At 50.0% G+C, this 18,417-nt stretch overlaps 1 protein-coding gene across 1 annotated transcript in view; it reads left to right on the top strand.

Annotated features, from left to right (window-relative positions):
* Positions 1-330: 330 nt before the first annotated feature.
* The window catches only part of RXRG (retinoid X receptor gamma), a 40,566-nt gene continuing 22,479 nt past the window's right edge, over positions 331-18,417 (top strand). Inside the window, exon 1 of the mRNA XM_086462454.1 lies at positions 331-427. Within this exon, the coding sequence (XP_086318580.1) occupies positions 331-427 (97 nt within the window). The remainder of the gene's footprint in view (positions 428-18,417) is intronic.

The following is an 18,417-nucleotide window of genomic DNA, read 5'->3' as shown; positions in this document are numbered from 1 at the left end:
GTTCCTTTAGGATCTGGGATTAGAAAAGAAATCATCTCCAGGAGACACTTTCTCAGCAGAGCCACTTTGGACCAACTCCTTTGCATTGCAGGGCCTTCCCCAGGCAGCCTGTGGAGCCAGCCCTCCCCCCAGCATTGCAACACCTCCCGCTTTCCAAAGAGACAGGAGCCCAAAGAGCAAACACAGGAAACCTCAGCCCTGGTCAAGGTCTGGGAGGTAAATTTGTAACTTAGGACAGATCGTGAGGATGCTGCTCTGTAATATGTAAACACTCCTTTCTTTCTCAAACAGCCCAGCCCAGCTGAGAGAGCTGATCCCAAACCTCCCTTCATGGTTGAGTCTGCTGAAGAGACAGGACGCAGGCTGGAAATGCAGCCGCTCACGCAGGCTCCTTATTCCCTGGAGACGGGCTCCTTCCCTCACTTCTGTAAGTCCTCGCCCTGACCCCGCGTGAATCGGCTGTGCTGAGCAGCAGGGCGAGCTCAGCTGTGGGTTGGGCAGCTGTGTGGAGGGGTGGCAGGACACCACTGTGGCTATTGCCGAGGGCCGTGGTGTTTGCCCGGCCTCCTGGGCATGCTGCTGCCCCAGCAATAGGTGCCAACTGAACAGAGCCTTTATGGGAGCTTAATTCAGGTGCAGGTTTTTGGAAAGAAACCCTCATAGCACTGTACAGTGCTCTCCATTGCAGGAGGGAAGGCTCAGTTTAGACACTGGGAAAAGCTATTTAACAAGAGTGGCGATGTGATGGGACAGATGGGCTGGGGAAGGAGGTGGCAGCTCTGTCCCCACAGATCTCTGGTCTGCTTTGGAGCAGGAAGATGGGTGAGATGAGCTTGCCAGACCTTTTTTTTCTGTGAGTCTATGCTTTCCTCCTGCAACAGAGGGAAAGAAAGGCATCCAGGGTGCGGGAGGGAACACTGTATTTGTGGGTGAGGTCTGCAATCGCTTGTTCTAAAGGAGTTCTGGGAATTAGCTCATAAAGGTTAATAAAGCACAGGTGGAAGTTACATGTAAAGCTAGTAAAGTATTTTTCATGAGAATAATACTTTTTAAAAAGTGCTGTTTCTCAAAAAACTGAAGCTCTCCCTGGTTAAATATTAATTTTGTCAAATGTATTAAATATGTGTGTGTCTATGTACAGAGAGAGAGAGAGAGAGAGAGAGAATTCCACTGGGAAAATGCCATAATGATCTAATTAATTTCAGATCCCTTTGAACCTGGTTTGTATTTTGACCTGACCCAATGTGTTTCACTACCTCTACTGCATATGAGCTCTTTGCAAAATATGTACAACAATATTCTGACCAAAAGGAATACATTTACTTGCTTTTATACATTTCCAAGTCACATAAGATTTAAAACAACAACTTCTCTTGCTGCTTTCTTAGTAAATATGTCACATATCTGTATCAATATCAAGTTTAGTTAGCATCAGCAGATACACTATTTGTCTGATTCCTGTATATCAGGTAAACCAATGGCACAACGCTGGAATTGATCTGGTTGGCTGCAAAGTAACCTTTGCACCAGGGGCTGAACGATGGAAGTCAAAAACCACCTGTCTTTGGCAGATCAGAGGGCTGGAGGGACTGCAGAAAGGGCAGGGATTCTTCCCAAAAGGCCAGGAGACGTTAACTGAGCGCAAACAAGCAGGCAGCGTGCTGAGACGACAAGGTAGCAGGCAGCGGGTAGGCATTTGCTGGCTCTGGCTTGGGCTTGCAGTGAAGTTGGTTTCCCCTTCTCTCTGCCTCCCTTCCCTCCGCTGCACAGACCATATCCTTAGCGTGTGTTGGCAGCCTGTGGGGCACAGCAGGGCCCATTGTTATCACCCACCATTACTAATGCCTGCCCCAAAGGCATACTTGCTGGTGTCTGGGACTTACTGAGCTGGTACCAGCTCTGAGCATGGCAAGGGGCTGGCAAATCCCTCCTATGATCTGGGCTCAGACTACTTTTGAGGCACACAAAGAGCCTGTGGGCTTACATACTTCCCCTGAGCCAGGTTAAGGGGAAGGAGACTTTGTCAAAAGGGAGAACTGTGAGCTAGGCAGGAACTTTAAAGCATTTTGGAAAAGCCACTAGGGCTTGTGCCTGCTGATAGCGCTGACATACAGCTCCACGCTTGAACCCTGTGCAGTTCTAGAGGGGTGTCTGTAGTGCCATGCAAACGGGGAAGCGATGCAAGGCTGTAAGACACTCCTGGAACATTTTTGTGTGGGCAGAACCCCTGCTGTAACTACGAGGGGCATTGAGGAATCATTGTAATATTTTAAAATTCTATTTATTTTTTTTTTACAAGTACTCCAAAACCTCAACATATCTGAACTTTAAAGTGCTCCCAGGGTGAAGGGAGTTTTCCGTGGTTAAATTCCATCAGTTTTGGAAGATTCCCTTGCTTTTTACTAGGGTGATTCACTTTATACAAGAGAAACTGCCAGCAAATGCCTGGGTGCTGACAGCTCCATTTCCTACAGAAACCTGGACAAATAGGTGTGTGTGTAAGCAAAGAACAGAGAGAAAAGGATGTTTTAGTCTCAGAGATCTAAAAAGCTGATCTGGGTCACGAGAGCCAGAAAGACATCCATCCCACTGACCTGCCCTCATCCCTCAGGATGAAGGAAGCCTGCACAAGAGCTCTGCCTGGTGCTCAGCCCCAGCTGCAGTTTCAGGCTTAGTCCCCGGACTCTGTTGCCTAGAAGTGATCCACAAAGAATTTGTCACAAGCTGCAGCCCAGAGTTGAAGTCTAGCGTGTGCTGCCAAAACCAGCTTGCAGGTACTCACAGGTTAGCCCCTTCCACTCTGCATCTGTCAATAAAGTGAGCATCCTCCCCACCCTGACTTTTCCCAGATGACCTTTTTAAGCATGGTTGCAGGTTCTGCCTGATCTTCCCTTTGACAGGTCTGAAGATTCATTCCGAACTTTGCAGAGGCAATTGGATTGTGGGAGGGATCAGCAACCTTTCATGGGTGCAGGACCAGCCTGCCTTTCTCTTCCTCAAAGACAAACTCACACATGCCTGAAAACACTTGCAGGGAGCTCGGAGCTGCCTTTACAGTGGATGAGATAGTCCCCTTCAGACAGTGAGCTTGGAGCTCAGAGAAAGAAATTTCTGGTTGAAGTCAGGGAGTTGGGAAATCACAGGTGACTGAAACAACATGAACAAATCCTAGCACAACTTTCATGTAACTCCAGTGACCTTCTAGGGAGACTTTTATTGCCGGGCCTACTCCTTGCAGCAGAAAGGGGACAGTAAAAGCCCTTTAATTAGCTGCAGAGAAGGGGATTTCTCCTAGGCTAGACCTAGAGTGTTGTAGCAGTCATTATTGCAGTGGTAGCAGTAGAACAAAGGGTAGGTGGGTGTTTGTTACAGGTGTTTTGAGTCTCCTGTTGATCCGCTTAAGCTGAAAACCCAAGGTGGGCTGCCTAAGGCCTTTTTTACCCAGAGGATGAGGGTAGAGGGTGGTTTGGAGCCAGATTTTTCTTCTCTTCCTGTGATCCTGCTTGGTTTCTCTCCTTGCTCCTACTGCAGCAGCCTGCTGGGGTGATTCAGAAGCTGAGCTGAAAGCCCTCACCATGTGCCTTGCGTGATGCCTAGCTCTGCTCCACTCTTACTGTAAGTCCCTTGCTTGTGCTGAGCAATATCCTACTGCCAAGCAGGTGCTGGCTCTCTGGGGAGGGGTGCTGGGCTGCCCTTGGGAAAGGGAGGTGACAGGGCAGCAGAGTGCTGTCTCAAGGCTCATCCACATGTGTGATAATGAGGGCAGAGAGGAAGTCTCCAGAAAACTGCAATAATGCAATAAATGAGAGCAAAACTGAATGCACTAGGATGGGGAGGCACTGTGGGGTGCAGTGGTGCATTGCTGTGACCTGCAAGCAACAATGTGTAAGGTCTTCTCTATCTGTGTGACATGAGCTGTCTGGAGCAGGTTTCTCTGTACCCTCTCCTGTGGAGGAGCATCACAGAGGCATGAGCCTGAGAAAGCCAAGAAGCATCTGATGTGCCAGGATGCTAAAGCCTGCTCTGTCCTTGATGTCAGTGGCTGCTGAGCACAGCGCTCTCCTCAAATGGGCCCTGCTGCCCTGTGGGTTTTCTGCAATGCTCTTGTTTGCTTTCTTGTTACGGCTTTTTAACGGGAAGCTTTTGACACAATTCTGGCAGAAATTGCTTTCACCTTGGCCTGCTTCTTCTGAGCTTTCTCTAGAAACATTGTTGGATCCTGAACAAGATGTTTTGGGGCCATGTCTTGGATGGCCTGCTACCTGTGAGGGGTGTCAGAGGCGGTGGCTGCAGTGTGGGAAGGCCAGGCTGCCTCCACACCCAACTGGCAGAAGTCCTATGCCCTCTGGAGTTTTACAAGGGCTTTATCTGTACTTTTTTGGCATAGCTTATATTACTGTGGTTATATACATATATATATATACTTGTTACTAGAGTAAAGCCTCTGTTTTCAGTGCTTTGAGAAGAGAATTACATTGCAAATCTAATCAGAGAAGCTGCATTCAGAAACTGAGAGAGATTTGGGGGTGGATTCTCCTCTCATTGGCACCAACCCTGCTGGGCTTGAGGGCACAAAGTCGAAGTGCACAAGGAATCTAGGACTCCTTCTAAAAACAAACAAGATCTGAGTTTGCAGTCCCTCAGCACCCTGGGGAGTACATGGTACGTCTGCTGAAAACCCAGAGCAGATGAAACCAGCTGGGGAGTTTGGCTGTTTTGAGGTGCAAGCTCACTCCTTCCCCTTGGGTCTGTCCCCTTGGGATCCCCAGCTGAAAAGAAGGCATGAGAGTAAAGATGCCTCGGGCTGGGTGCTGGGGGCCTGCTGGTCCTTGGCACAGGAGCCAGCAAGGCTACAGGAGGATACAGCAGTGTTTTGGTAGGAAGGCTGCCTTGGTGTCTGGCCGGCCCTGGGGGCAGCGAAGGGGTTAAAGCCCAGCCGTTCTGCCCAATCAGTCTGGCTTGTCTGTAATAACCAATTAATGGAGTGTAATTGTGCAAATCCATATGTGGCAGTAATTACCAGGGAGATTAATGGATTCCTTCCTTTCTAAGCGGACCCCACCGCCGCTTGCCAGCGTCCCCCCGCCACCTGAAAGGACTCGGGGAGGGGGGAAAGCAGGAGACTCTCTTCCCTGGACACTGTGATGAAGTCCAGCACACAGGGAGGCCTTGTGGGGACTGCCCGGTGCTTGTTTAAATAACCCTTTTCATCTCCCTGCATTTCCTTACGTACAGCTCGCTGCTCCCTGGCTCGGACCCGGCCTCCCGAGGACAGTTCGTGCCCAGCCTGCTGGGGCCTGGACTGCCACGTCCCTGCCCTCCTCATTGTCCATTCATTCCCCGCTCCCCTTTCCCCTGTTTAGCCCTAATTGCTGCAGAATATCGCGTTTGTTTGCCCTCTTCTTTTGTAGCTTTGTTATTTTAGTTGCAATGGGTAATCCAGCAAACTGTTAAAGGCATACATGAGGCAAGGAGGGGACAGCAGGGCGCTTGGGGCAGGCTTTTAAGCCAGACAATGGGGTTGTATTTGGGGGATGGCAGCTTGCAGGCAGGTTGGGCCTGACACATCCTTTAGGATGGGTTTTCTTGGGGATATATGGCCACAGAAGCAAAGACTGACCCTGGAGCAGGTGAATACTTCCCACTCCAAATGCTCTGGGTGGGGAAACGGGGCACTGAGTCCTGCCGAGGGAGAAGAGAGTGCATTTGCAGACCTGTCCCCTGGCAGGTCACCACCTGGGCAGCATGGACTCCTCCACAGTTGCACCAGCACCTTGGGCACTCGAGATGCGAAACTGCCTGTCCCACTCAGCAACCCTGGCCAGCCTTGCCTCCGCATCACGTGCATGGGTCTGAGCCCTGCTGACCCAGGGTGCGGAGGGAGCTGGGAAGAGCTCAGCCCTGTTTCTGTGCTGGGCGATGATCCCTGTCCCTGACAGATAGCTCGTGCAGAGAGTCAGCCCGTGGGGAGGGCTGATGCACTGGCCAGGGAGCCGTCGTCTCTGGCTGCACGCACAGGGCTGCGGGTGCCCCCGGGGCGGCTGTGCTTGCTCAGCTGGGGATGGGGCAGGTGGCTGGGGAGCCAAGTGCCCTTTAGAGCCTGGGATGGCAGGGAGTGATCACATCACATCTCGCATCAAGCATCCTTGCATCCTTGCTGCCTTCCTCATCAAGCTAAAAAGTGATGCTGGGGTTTGAACCTGGGTCTGTGATTTTTTTAAATTTTTTAATTTTTTTTTTTTTTACCCCCTGTATGTAGGTTGGGACTCGGACTTGGGGCAGGCCAGAGCTGTGTGGGCTGGGTGAGGGCATCCTGTGGGTGTAAGAAGCAGTCAGACGGAGCCAGGCTAAAGGTCTGTCTTGCAAATGGTGGATGCCTACAGGGGAGGTGGGAACAGAGTGTGCTTGAGTGTCCATCTTCCAGCAGGTACCTCCCAGCAGCCTCTGCCCTGAACTGTTTTGACATCTTCCATCAGTGATAACTGCTCAGATCCAGGACTCGCTGCCCCCAAAATATGTAGTTACATGTGCACACACATCCCTGCAGAGCACTGGCTGGCCCTTGCCTGTCAGTTCTCTGGCAGCCCTGGCCCTGTTCACTGCCACATACATGGTGATGGACGTAAATGACCTTTTTCTTAGTGCTGACTTGTTACAAAGGCCAGGAACATGGCTGCTTTGAGGGCATGGCTGTGCAAGGTGCTCAGCAGAGACATGAGCAAGGGTCTTCTCCAAGGAGGCTTGCAGATGATGGGGGAGGTGATGGGAATGCACAGAAATGTGCATCTTCCTAGAGGACCTGGAGAGGTAGAGAGCCCTGACAGAGATGCTGCTTTTTTCCCTGCTTGCTTAGGGTCCTGGAATCCAGCCTACACTGATAGCTTGGTTTCCAGCCAGAAGGAGGCACTGGGGCAGCTCTTGGGTGTTGCAAATCGGGTGGGTTTTGTTTGTCAGTGAGCTGTGTCCATTGGTGTCAGCTGAGGCCCTCAACATTTTTAGCTCTTCTGTTTCACCTGACCAAGGGTTCATCAATACTCATCTTCCCTTGCTGCTGTGTAATCCTAGGTTAGAGGTTATGTATGCCAAAACATGTCATGTAAACATGTCTCCTGAGTCTGCTCTGCTTGTAGGATCTTGAAGTAGCCTGTGTTTTGGGGGAGCAGCCTTCCTGGAAATCTTCCCACCTGACACAGGTGTCCAGGGGGATTCAGAAAAGTATTTGGGGCACTGAAGGACGCATCTTGCAGAATTTCTGGCATGAGTGAAGCATGGGGTCTTTGCTGCCTTGCATCTTAGGCGCCAGGGGTGCAGGATTTAGTTGATAGCTATGATTTAAAAGCCTCGTTAATGAAATTAGCCAGGGAAGACTGAATTGTGTGGGTATGACTTGACTTTTTTTACATGTCCAAAGTTCACTGTTGGAACAACCCTTGGCCTGTGCTGACTCCCAAACTGTGTTTGGGAACTATCTGAGGAAAATGCCGATGACTGTGTTTACAACCAGCAGGACAGATCCCAGGACCGTGCCCTGGGGCTGATGGATTTACTGCTATAGATTAGCCTTTGGGGCTGTGCTGCTGGTCTGGAAATCTTAATACCTGAAAAGGGACTGTGCTCCCGATTTTGCAACTGGGGTGTGTCTGCCTAGCAGAGGAGACAGCTCTGTGTTGGAGAAGCTGCTCTAGGATCTTCAGGACCTGCTTTAATGAGCTGACTTAAGTCAGTGCACGTCAGTGCAGTGCCAGTACTTGAGCATGTGCTGCTGTGCCTGCATCATCCCAGGTCCTTTCTCTGCTTCTGCTGTGCAGAGGCTGCTCCTTCTGCTCAGAGCCTTGAAAGGACAGGGCCAAAACATGTGGCTGTGGGCAGGTGCTCACTTCTTTCTTTCTACTGGGAAGAGGTTGGGGGGCAAGGAGCAGATATTTGACAGTGCCAGCAAATGTCATTCCACATCCCTGTAAATTCTTCATGTGCTTGCTCCTTGCTGCTGCGCTGTCTTGGCTCTGTGTGGTGTAGTCTGTGCTTGTCTTGATCCAGGGCTGTTCCTTTCTTTGGGGCACAGGAATTTTCTCGTGCTCCTGTGGCTTTAAATACCAGTGGATTTTCCATTTGGTACGAGGGAACATGTGGCTTTTGAAGGGAGACTATGTTTGAAAGGCAATGGAGGGCATTGATGAGGAAAAAGATGCTCACTGTAGCTGGCTCTTTACATGCCCCTCAGCCACACAGGGAGGCAAAGGGTTTTAAACAGTTTCTGCAGGTATATTTTGAGAGGAACACATCTCATGGGAGAACATTTTGGCTGAGTTTCATGTTGTGTTTGTCTCCCTTTGGCTGCCACTGGAAGGTGAGACCCAGGGGAAGGACAGCCACTAGAACAGATGAGAGATGCATGTATCTGTCCAGGCAAGGCAAAGACATGGTTCAGTCCCCTGAATATCAAACAGACCAGGCTGGCAGAGTCTTGAACTGATGCTGTTGGATCTACAGAGAGATGATTGTGAAATTAACCTGTGTAGTGGGTTGGCCCTGGCTGGATGCCAGGTGCCCACCAAAGCTGCTCTATCACCCCCCCCCCACCCCGCCCAGCCCCAAGCTGGATAGGGGAGAAAAAAATACACCAACGGTCTCATGGGTCGACATAAGGACAGGGAGATCAATCAGCATTTACCATCACAGGCGAAATAGTCCCAACTTGGGGAAAAATTGTAATTTATTACCAATCAATTCAGAGAAGAGTAATGAGAAATAAAACCAAATCCTAAAACACTTTCCCCCCACCCCTCCCTTCTTTTCTGGGTGTAACTTTATTCCAGATTTCTTTCCCTCCTCCCCCCCCCGAGTGGCGCAGGGGGACAGGGAATGGGGGTTGCGGTCAGTTCATCACACTGTGGTTTCTGCTACTCCTTTCTCCTCAGGGGAGGACTCCTCACATGCTTCCTCTGTTCCAATGTGGGGTCCCCTGTCACAGGAGACAGTCCTCCATGACTTCTCCAGTGTGAGTCCTTCCCACTGGCTACAGTTCACAAACTGCTCCAACGTGGGTCTCCTTCATGGGGTGCAGTCCTTCAGGAACCAACTGCTCCAGTGTGGTCCCCCACCATGGGGCCACTAGCAGCAAACCTGCTCCAGCGTGGGCTTCTCTCTCTCCACAGGCCACAGGTCCTGCCAGGAGCCTGCTCCGGTGCAGGCTTCCCACGGGGTCACAGCTTCCTTCAGGTATCCACCTACTCTGGCGTGGGGTCCCTCCACGGGGTGTAGGCAAGTCATCTGCTCCACTGCCCATGGGCTGCAGAGGGACAGCCTGCCTCACCATGGTCTTCACCACAAGCTGCAGGGGAATTGCTGCTCTGGTGCCTGGAGCATCTCCTCCCCCTCCTTCACTGACCTTGGTGTCTGCAGAATGTTTCTCTCACTTTTTCCCTTTCTTGAACACGTTATCACAGAGGCGCTACCACCACCACTGATTGGCTCGGCCTTGGCCAGCAGTGGTTCTGTCTTAAAGCCGGCTGGCATTGGCTCTTTCGGACATAGGGCAAACTTCTAGCAGCTTCTCACAGAAGCCACCCCTGTAACCCCCCACTACCAAAACCTTGCCACGCAAACCTGTTACAACCTGTTGCTTTTCTGTAAAGTGGAAATCTGTGTGGCTTAGGGGACAGACACAGACCAGCAAGAAGTGGATCTGAGTCACAGGCAGTGAGGGCTAAGGTGAGATATCTGCATCCCTCTTCTCCTGTCTTTTTCTACTCCCATTAATGAAGGGTGTCTTTGGGTTTCAGCTCATCTTAAATGCATTTTGTGCCCTGTGTGCTTGGGCAGAAAGATTTGGTTGTACTTGTGCTTCATTTCCTCCAATTGCCATGCTTAGGCTGTGTCTCTGGATCCAGTATTTGTGGAAAGGCTACATAGGCATGTCTCTGCAGCACAGCATCAAACAGGGTATATCTCTGGGAAAGATGCATTCTGGTTGATTGCTTGGGGCGGTGGTGTTTTTTTTTCTCCTGGTGACTCAGAGGCATTATAAGTGTGAGCTGGGGGCTTGCAGTGTGCAGGGTTGCTGTGCTAATAGTGCTAGGCCAGGGTTACTGGATCAGAGTATTTGGAGCAATAGAAACTTTCTTCAAGACTTGCTTGATATTCAATGGAGCTCAGGAGAGCCATCCCCAGGAAGGTCATGTCATTACAGAACCATATGAGATCTTTGTGCATTAGAGGAGACAGCAAAGCACTGGGAAACCTGCCTTTTCCTCTTTCATGCAGACACACTTGGGGTTTAGCTGTATTTGATTCCCTTCCCTGCTCTCAAGGGACCCAATAGACAGGCTGAAATATACTGAAAAAGGGTTAATGAGCCAGTGGCATCTGCAGAAGCAAAGTGGAGGTGGGATTCAGGTGAGCTGCCTGGCTCCTGAGGAGCTGTGAGCATCTTGTGAAAGGGGAAGCAGCCCCATGATCCCACCGTGGCTTATACAAAATGCCTCGTTGACTGGAGCAAGGACTAAACTACGAAGACAGCTGGCTGAGAAGCGCTGACGGAAGCTGTGCCTTGGCAATATGGTAGATGTGGCTTTTGGGCCCTTGGTCCACGTAAAAAACTGTGGCCATGTGACACAAAGTGCTAATTTGGTATAAACATCTTCTCCTTCTTCAGAACATTTTAAATTATAATAATGGGCCAAGTTGATAAGGCAGGCTTTATCCCAGATCAGATACATTGGCTGCCAGAGATCAGATTGTATTCATCTAGAATAAAAGCGCAGGAGAGACAGGAGTGATTCAGCGAAAGCCATAGCCCTCTCTATGCCGTCAATGTGATAGTGCAGAGTCAGATGCTTGCACTTGATCCAGGCAGTGCTCAGTGGAGAAACTCAGTGTGAGCAAACTTGACACTGTGGCCTTGCTAGCTTGGAGACAGCATGGATTAGAAATCCAATGTTACATGCTGGTCTTCCCTTTCCCATGGCAGGATACAGAGGGGCCTGGGATGAGGTATCTTGTGATAGATACCAACTTTCTGGGCTTTTGGAGCCTGGCTGCTGTGTCTGGAACCTTGGGGACTGGGTTGTGACTGGTGATGGCTACTGTGCCCTCAGCATTGAAGGCATTGGTGCTAGTCCCTGATGTTCCTCTTGGATGCCTCCAAGCCTTCCTCCCCTGAGAAAGGAAATACTCAAAGCAGAAATAACCCCTGTTACTTTGAACTTCAAGGTATCCACATTTGCCTGTCTGGTATAAACAGACTATCTGAGGCAGCCAGATGTGATGGAGATTGACAGGTTGTCTCTAGAGTTTTGCACTTGCTGAAGCAGGAGGAAATATAAAAGCATGAACGTGAGGATGCACAGAGTGAGAGCATCCAGGAAAGCCCCCAGCTGCACAGGAGGCTGTGGCATCTGCCGTGGGGGGTGCAGGTGGGAGCCCTTTGTGGCCTTGTGTAGGGCAGTGCTGTAACAAGTCCTTCACCAACTTGTGCTGAGCTCTGGTGGCCATCAACACATGCAAGGTCCAGCAGATGCTTTGTATGCCTGGGTTGTCCCCTGTCAGCTGTATGCCACCCAGCTCAGGCTCTTGCCAAGGAGGGCAACATAGTCTGCTCACAGAAATTCAGTTTTCCCAGCAAAACAGAATGAAGAATGGAGCAAGGTCCAGGAAAAAAAAAAGGCTTTTTGAAAGTTTTCCAGGAGTTCTGCAGAGATAGGTGGGGGCATTGAATTTCACTTAAGTAGTTTGTTTCTGAATAGTCAGAGAAGCCCTGAAATCCATAGGGGTCTTGTTACTGAGGTCTTTGGGTTTTGTTCTAGAGTTCCTGTCCCTACAAGCAATAATGCAGAATTAACCCGGTCAAGGAACCATCTTCTGTTAAAATATTTCCTCTGAGAAACGATTGTTGTGGGAAAATGGCAAAATTGCAGGCAAATGCATGGGCTGTCTTCTAAAGTTTCTCTGAGAATTTTTTTCAGGAGATGAGGAAATCTTGGTCTTCAGGGTGTAGTTTTCTTTGAAGGAAGGTAACCTAGCTATTTGCAGGCATTTCGCAGAAATCCCAGCTTCACATCGTCTGTATGGCAGGGTCAAAGAGGGCCTTGCATTTAAATGACAACCCGTAGGTCCATCCTCTGGCACTCTGACTGGACAGTTTGCTTGCACAGCGGTATCGAGGAGGTATCAAGTAAACCTTTTCTTCACCTGCCCTTTGAAAGCCACTTGCTGAACACCAAATGACACATTAAAGGGGACTTCATTAAGAGCTGAGTGTTCATTTCACACCAACATCTCCTCTGGACATGAGGGCCTTTTGATCAGAGACCTGCCTTTGGATTTTGAATAAATCAAAAACCAGAAACCTCCGGTGCAGGGAGGGGGTTGCTGTGAAATAACACTTTGGGAGAATGCCAGAAGAACTAGCATCTATCACAATTATATTGTATGTTTTGCAGTATTCGGTAGTTTGAAGTGCTGACCTCAAAATTCCAATTTTATTCTAAAAGGTAAATTTTTAGCCCTCATGGTTGCAGAACAAAGCTTGAAAATGTGACCAAATGTATCCAAAGGACTTCTTAAAAACCTAAACAAAATTAAAAAAGCTCTAGTCAAATTTAGCACTTGCCTGTAGAAATCCTGGCTCCAGGATTCCAAATTGGATGAGGAGTGAATGGTTTTATGGCCCAGTTTGCTGCCTTGCACCACGGACAAGAGAAGTCAGGTACTTACCTTGAAGTGCAGAGGGTTGTGTGACTCCCAGTTGCAGTATGGCGGTTCCTTTTTTGTCTCTATGATCTTTATTCCAGCAAAGCTAAAAAGGGGAAGTGACTTGTCTGAAAGCAGGCAGGGAACCATGAGCTCCCAAACCCTGTGCTAGCACTCTGTGGACCCGAACATTGCTTCTCGATACAATGCATGCCCAAACCTCTATGTAGAATAGCACAAATTTCCTGTATTATGGGCTTGCCTTATCCCTTTGCAAACCCAACCCAAAGCAATGGATGCTTTTGACAAAAACCAATATTTTCCAAAGGGTCCAAATGGCTATTTTTTTGGATCCACCTTCCCAGGAATACTTTACTGCTTGCTTTTCCATGACGCTACCGCTGCTGACCTTTCTGCTGTGGCAAGGGGGAGTCGTGGGGAAGCACATAAGCAGCGATTCTTCACTGTTACAAAGGCCGGGATTGTTGGCAGCTTGACGCCCCAGAAAGTGTCTAATTGACTTGACTCTCTCTAGCTGGGCTCCAAATGGATTTTCTGCCTCAGGATATCTCAGCATTATAGTGGACCTGTTGTTTTTGCTCCTCGCATGATATTAAAAAGTGCATTGTTGGAGCAGAAAGCGTGAGTCAGAACGGATGTGTGGAGGGAGCTGCCTGTCGCCCTGTGAATGAGTGCCAGTGCAGAGGATCGGAGCGGGATGGGGTCACCTGCTATCCTCAGTTAGGGTCTGAAAAGTTACTTGGAGCATCCCAGAGAATGAGTTTGGCATGACAGTATAGATTGCACTTCATAGTCAGAAATGGACAGATGTAAACCCGCCCTTTGCATCTCAAACAGGGAGCATTAGCATTAAAATATGTCCTCTAGTAATTTTGCGTGTTTGTCCACTCCACTGCGTCTCCAGTGTGGGCTTTGTCCCAGGTGCCCTCTGGGCTGGGAACAGGCCTTCCTCAGGTATCTCTGTTACTCTGTCATCAGGCACTGGTGCCTGGGAGCATCTCACCTGCATCTGTGTCAAAATGTGCTCGTGCCACCACTGGTGCCTGCCTCGGGAGGTAATTCGCTGGAGGAGTGGGCAGCTGGGCTCTGCAACTAGCAAAGCTGCTGGAGGTGCTTAGGCAGGCATAAGAGGATTCAGTGACACCGCTGATTAGTGTTGAGGGCCTCATTATGGTGCTGGTAATTGAAGGTCTCCCAAGGTTTAAACAGGCTGGGAATTATCTGCCCTCAGAGGCTGCTCTTGTCTGCATGGGACGGTGCCTTCTGCAAGGTAGGCACTGCCCTCCCTGGAGCAGCCTGGTGCTGGGCATGGTGGCCCATGCGCTCCAGACCCTGGGGAGGGGACCCACATTGGGTGGCAGCTGTGGGGCTTAGGGAGAGAAGGGGAAGGCCTGGGGAGAAGAACAGGGCAGGCTGTGCTTCTGCAGGTGTGTTTGTGGTGCTGCTGTTTGAATATGCTGCTGCTGGTAATTGCATTAGCCTGGTGGGGCTCTGGGGCTAATTTCATTAGCTTGGTGTTTGTGGTTATTGCTTTATGAGAGACAGTGGTGAGAAAGGGCAGGGCTGGGTGGGGAAGGGCTGATGCAGTATCTCCCTTCTCCATCTCCAGGGAATCAAAGGGGGCACCTTGCTTTTGGTGACTTTTGCCTGTCCCAGGCCAATGCCAACCAGTACAGCAGATAGATGAGGTTGGGTCAGTCCATCAGCCTGGACTAGCCCAGTCTCAAGTCCCTGCTCTGCCACCGACTTCCTCTTTGGCCCTGAGCATGTCACTTTGTGTCTGCGTGTTCTCCCTCAGAGGCAAGCAGGGAGGGGAATGGGCATTTTGGCTCCTGGAACACTCAGCCAGGTAGCCCCTGTTGTACCTCACTAGCCATGTGAACGGAGCCCCAGCTCTAGCGCCAGCACCCTGCAGCCGGTGGGTTTTCTTTGGGACTCTGTAGCTCTGAAGCAATGTGTCAGGAGGAAGATGCATGTGCAACTGTAGGGTTATGAGGACTGCAACCTTTTTACTTGCATATGCTGTTGCCACATGCACGATCATAATTGCCTCTGCCTTTAAACAGAGATGGGATGGGGGACTGATGGGATTCTTGGCCATGTTTGGGATTTTCCTGGTTCAATCCAATGTGCAAGGAAAAGGGACTATACTTACTCTCTAGCTTTCCTGGTTCTGGGACAGGGTGGGATAAGATTATTCCGCTTTAGGCCTTCACATGTTTAAGGTCTGGCTCCAGGGACCAGCATCTCAAAAGGCTTGGTGGAGTAGTACTGGGAGGTCTTTGAGATGCTATTCCAACACACTGCTGAAATACTGGCTGCAGCACAATGGCCTTGGAAAGCTAATTGGGAGGTGAGCAAGTCAGGGACCCCAACACAACATTAGCACCTCAGTTGGCTTGAATCAGCACTGCTTTGTTGGGAGCCCTGCTCTGACTGATGGCCCCAAGGTGTGGTTGCTGGATGGCAGTCGGTAGCACTGAGTCCCATCTGGGTGTGACACGGCAATGATTTTCCTTCCTAACGTAACAGTGGCAGTCATAATGTATTCTCCTTTTACATAACAAGGGGGGGAAATAAAAAGCATTCAATAATTTAAAGCAGTGACTTGTGCTATTTCTAGTAGAAATTGAGGAGCTGCCTCTGTACAGTCCTGAAGTACTTCTTAAGAGAGACTGGGCTGATTCCTGGACTCTGTCACAGACTGATTTGGGTACAGGGGTTGGAGCTTCTCCATACCCCAAAACCTGTGGTGGTCCCCTAAATGAATTGCCTGACACTTGCTTTCCCTGAGGAAAGGGCATGGAGGAGTTTCCTTGGAGTTGCTCAGTGTGTGCATGTGTTCTGCAGCGCTAAGTACTCACTAACCCAGATCTGCTAAAAATCAATAAAGTAATCCACTTACTGCTTGGGACTGCCAACCTTTTTAAGGAGCTCAGAGCTGTTTTGTCTTCTTTCCTCTCCCCTTTCTTCTAAGCTGAAAAAAAAAGAAAAGAGGGATGGGGAAGGGTGTGCTGGCAGAGCTGGACTAAAATCAGGCTCTTTGCTCTGGACAGATCAATAAAAATAATTCCCCACTAAAACTTCATTAGCGTGGAATTAAAGCTGCTGAGATCCCATGTGATCAGTAAGAATTAATGGTAATACTAAATCTCGGCACGGTGGGTGCTTAAAACACAAAGCCCCTTCATTGCTCACACCTCCCTATCCCAGTGCTGCTGGGGCTGAACTGGCCATGCAGCTGGCTCTGCTCCCACTCTGACCCGTGGCTGCTCAGGGAGGGCACAGCCCTCTTGTCCATCCTGAGGGCAAGGGACAAGCCAGGCTGGGATCGTAGCGAGGTGTGACTCAAGCAGGTGGAAGTAAAACTGTTGTGCAAGAGTGGCGTTGTCTCGAAACAGTGGCTCAATTCTGAGTGCTGGTGGGCACTTGGGGACTGGGGGTAGATGGCCCTGGTGCATCTCTGAGCGGTGATGGGAAAGGTCTCTGGGTGCGTGCTGGACAGGCAAGTTTCCTGTCATGCCAGAGCTTTCCCCTGACAGTGGATCAGAGAAATATCCTTCTGGCAGGCTGTATGTGGGGCTGCACAAAGTCCTCTCCTCTGTGGAAGTGTTGGATCTTGTTGAGGGTGTGTGTGTGAAAATCACTTCTGGAAGCAGATTGTTTGTTGAGGTTTTTGATTGAAAAATGTTTCTTTCAGTCTTGTCACAGAGGAAAAAAATCTCGCCCTGCTGAGAAATCCAGTTTTCTATCCAAAGATTGAAACATACCACCTTGCAGCTGGCTCCTGCAGTACTCTGGGTCTCTGCCTGCTGGGCCTTGGGGCATCCCTGCCCCTACAAGGATCCCCAGTGTGGCTGTTAAAGGATAGCACCAGAGGCAAAGGCAGTGTTATCCTGAAATAGCAAACTTTGCCTACAGGTTAGAAATCCCTGTTGTTGCCAGTGACCTGATGCCACTTAGATTAGTGCAGGGTAGAGACTGTTTTGGAGGGACCCGTGGGTGAGTGAGAGCATGGCCAGGTGAGTGTGGGGCAGCACCCACTGAAACAGGAGCTGTGCCTATAGCTCCTGAACATGGATATTGCTGTAAACACATGGAGGAGGACTAGCCCTGAGGACGTTTGCTGGGGATGTCCTCATTGTGTGTTGGGGTGGTGGCAGGGGAGGACACAAGCTCAGTGAACAGGGAGAGGGACAGGACATAGCACCACACAGTTGGATGCTGCTCTGTCATGGTCTTGTGCTGGTTATCAAACTGTCTGGTCTACCTTCCCTGGAGCTTGTGGCCTGTGAGCGGGACGTGTAAGCACGCCGCTTGGCTGCCTCTCCTCCTCTGAAACAGTTCTGCAGTGCCATTTATGTTTGTGCAATAAAACAAATGAAATGTGAAAGGTGGCCAGATAGAAAATACAAGAGCAATTTCTTCTCTTTCTGTTCCCCTCGCAAGACTGCAGTTAGTTGGGGTTTTGCCTCAGTAGAACCTACTCTGAATACTGATCCCTTTTTTTTTTTTAACTTTGAGAAAAACCAGCTCATATATACTTGGACTACAGCTAATGGGCTATGCAGTATGCTGATACTATTGCCTGCAAAACTCCTTGCCCCTGACAGCAGTTTGGTTATCCATTTGTTCTGCAACCTGGGGAGGCACTCCCAAATGTTAGGTTCCCATTCCCAGGTCAACTCTGAGTCCTGGAGTTGATCTGAAATACCTGCAACCATAAAGTGCTGTGCGTCCATATCATGGTATCCTCCTGGTATTGCTCCTTACCAGGTCCTTGCACACACATGCAGAGCAGAAATGGGAGGAAGCCAAATCACCTTTTAAAAAGAATTTAAAAGTTATTAATATGAGGGAGGGGAAAAGCCCTTCCCTTGCTTAAACTCTCTGGCTAGAGAGAAGTGGGTATGGCAATGTCTGAGAGCAAAGGAAGAAGCAGGGCTAACAAGGGTAACCTTTCCTTCTCCTGCACACGCAATACCTTGGGGCTGACAGCACCTCAGTCAGCATCCGCCTGAGCTGTGGCTGGATGCTGTGAACAGCTCTGTGCTAGCTTATTGCATGCCTTCCACTTGTAGCATGCTTAGTGCCAAAGGGCAGCATGGACCCTTGGGGTGACCTGGAGGGGGCCAAGAGTCCTCAGGCCTTTGAAGAGTGCCAAACATCCTAATCTGCTGTTCTTCCCTCTTTTTGTCTTGCTGCTTGCATGGCATGCTCTCCATCCTGCACACAGGGGTGGCTCATGATCTCCCTGAGAAGGCAGAGCCCCTTGCTAGCCCTATGCCCCCTTTCTCTGCCGTGTGGCTGGTGCCAGTGGCAGGGCTGCAGCCCACCTTCTTCAGCACACACGTAAGACAGCGTAGACCTTGGTCTCTGCTCGCTTTACAACCTCAGGCAAAATTCCTCCTTCCTCCATTCCTTCAAGGTGACTTCGTCCAAGGTCACCCAGATCAGAAACCAGAAACAGTGGGCTGTGAAATTGCCTGCGTCCTTGCCTCTCCCCAGAATTGCAGCAGTTGGGTAGGGAGCTTCCTGGGCAGGGAATGGGGACTGCCTCTCCTCCAGAGCCACTGAAGGAGGCAGTGCTGGAGACTGCATGTGGCTTTGCCTCGATCTGTCAAATAGTTGCTAGTTTCTGCTCATTTCTACCCGTTTTCTGCGGTACTTCTTTGTCAGGGTGGGTGGGCATTAAATGAAGTTGTG

The sequence above is a fragment of the Leptosomus discolor genome, chromosome 3, assembly GCF_034619465.1.
Source record: "Leptosomus discolor isolate bLepDis1 chromosome 3, bLepDis1.hap2, whole genome shotgun sequence".
NCBI lineage: Eukaryota > Metazoa > Chordata > Aves > Leptosomiformes > Leptosomidae > Leptosomus > Leptosomus discolor.
Note: the sequence above shows the minus strand (reverse complement) of the source record. Positions and strands in the feature narration are given on the sequence as shown.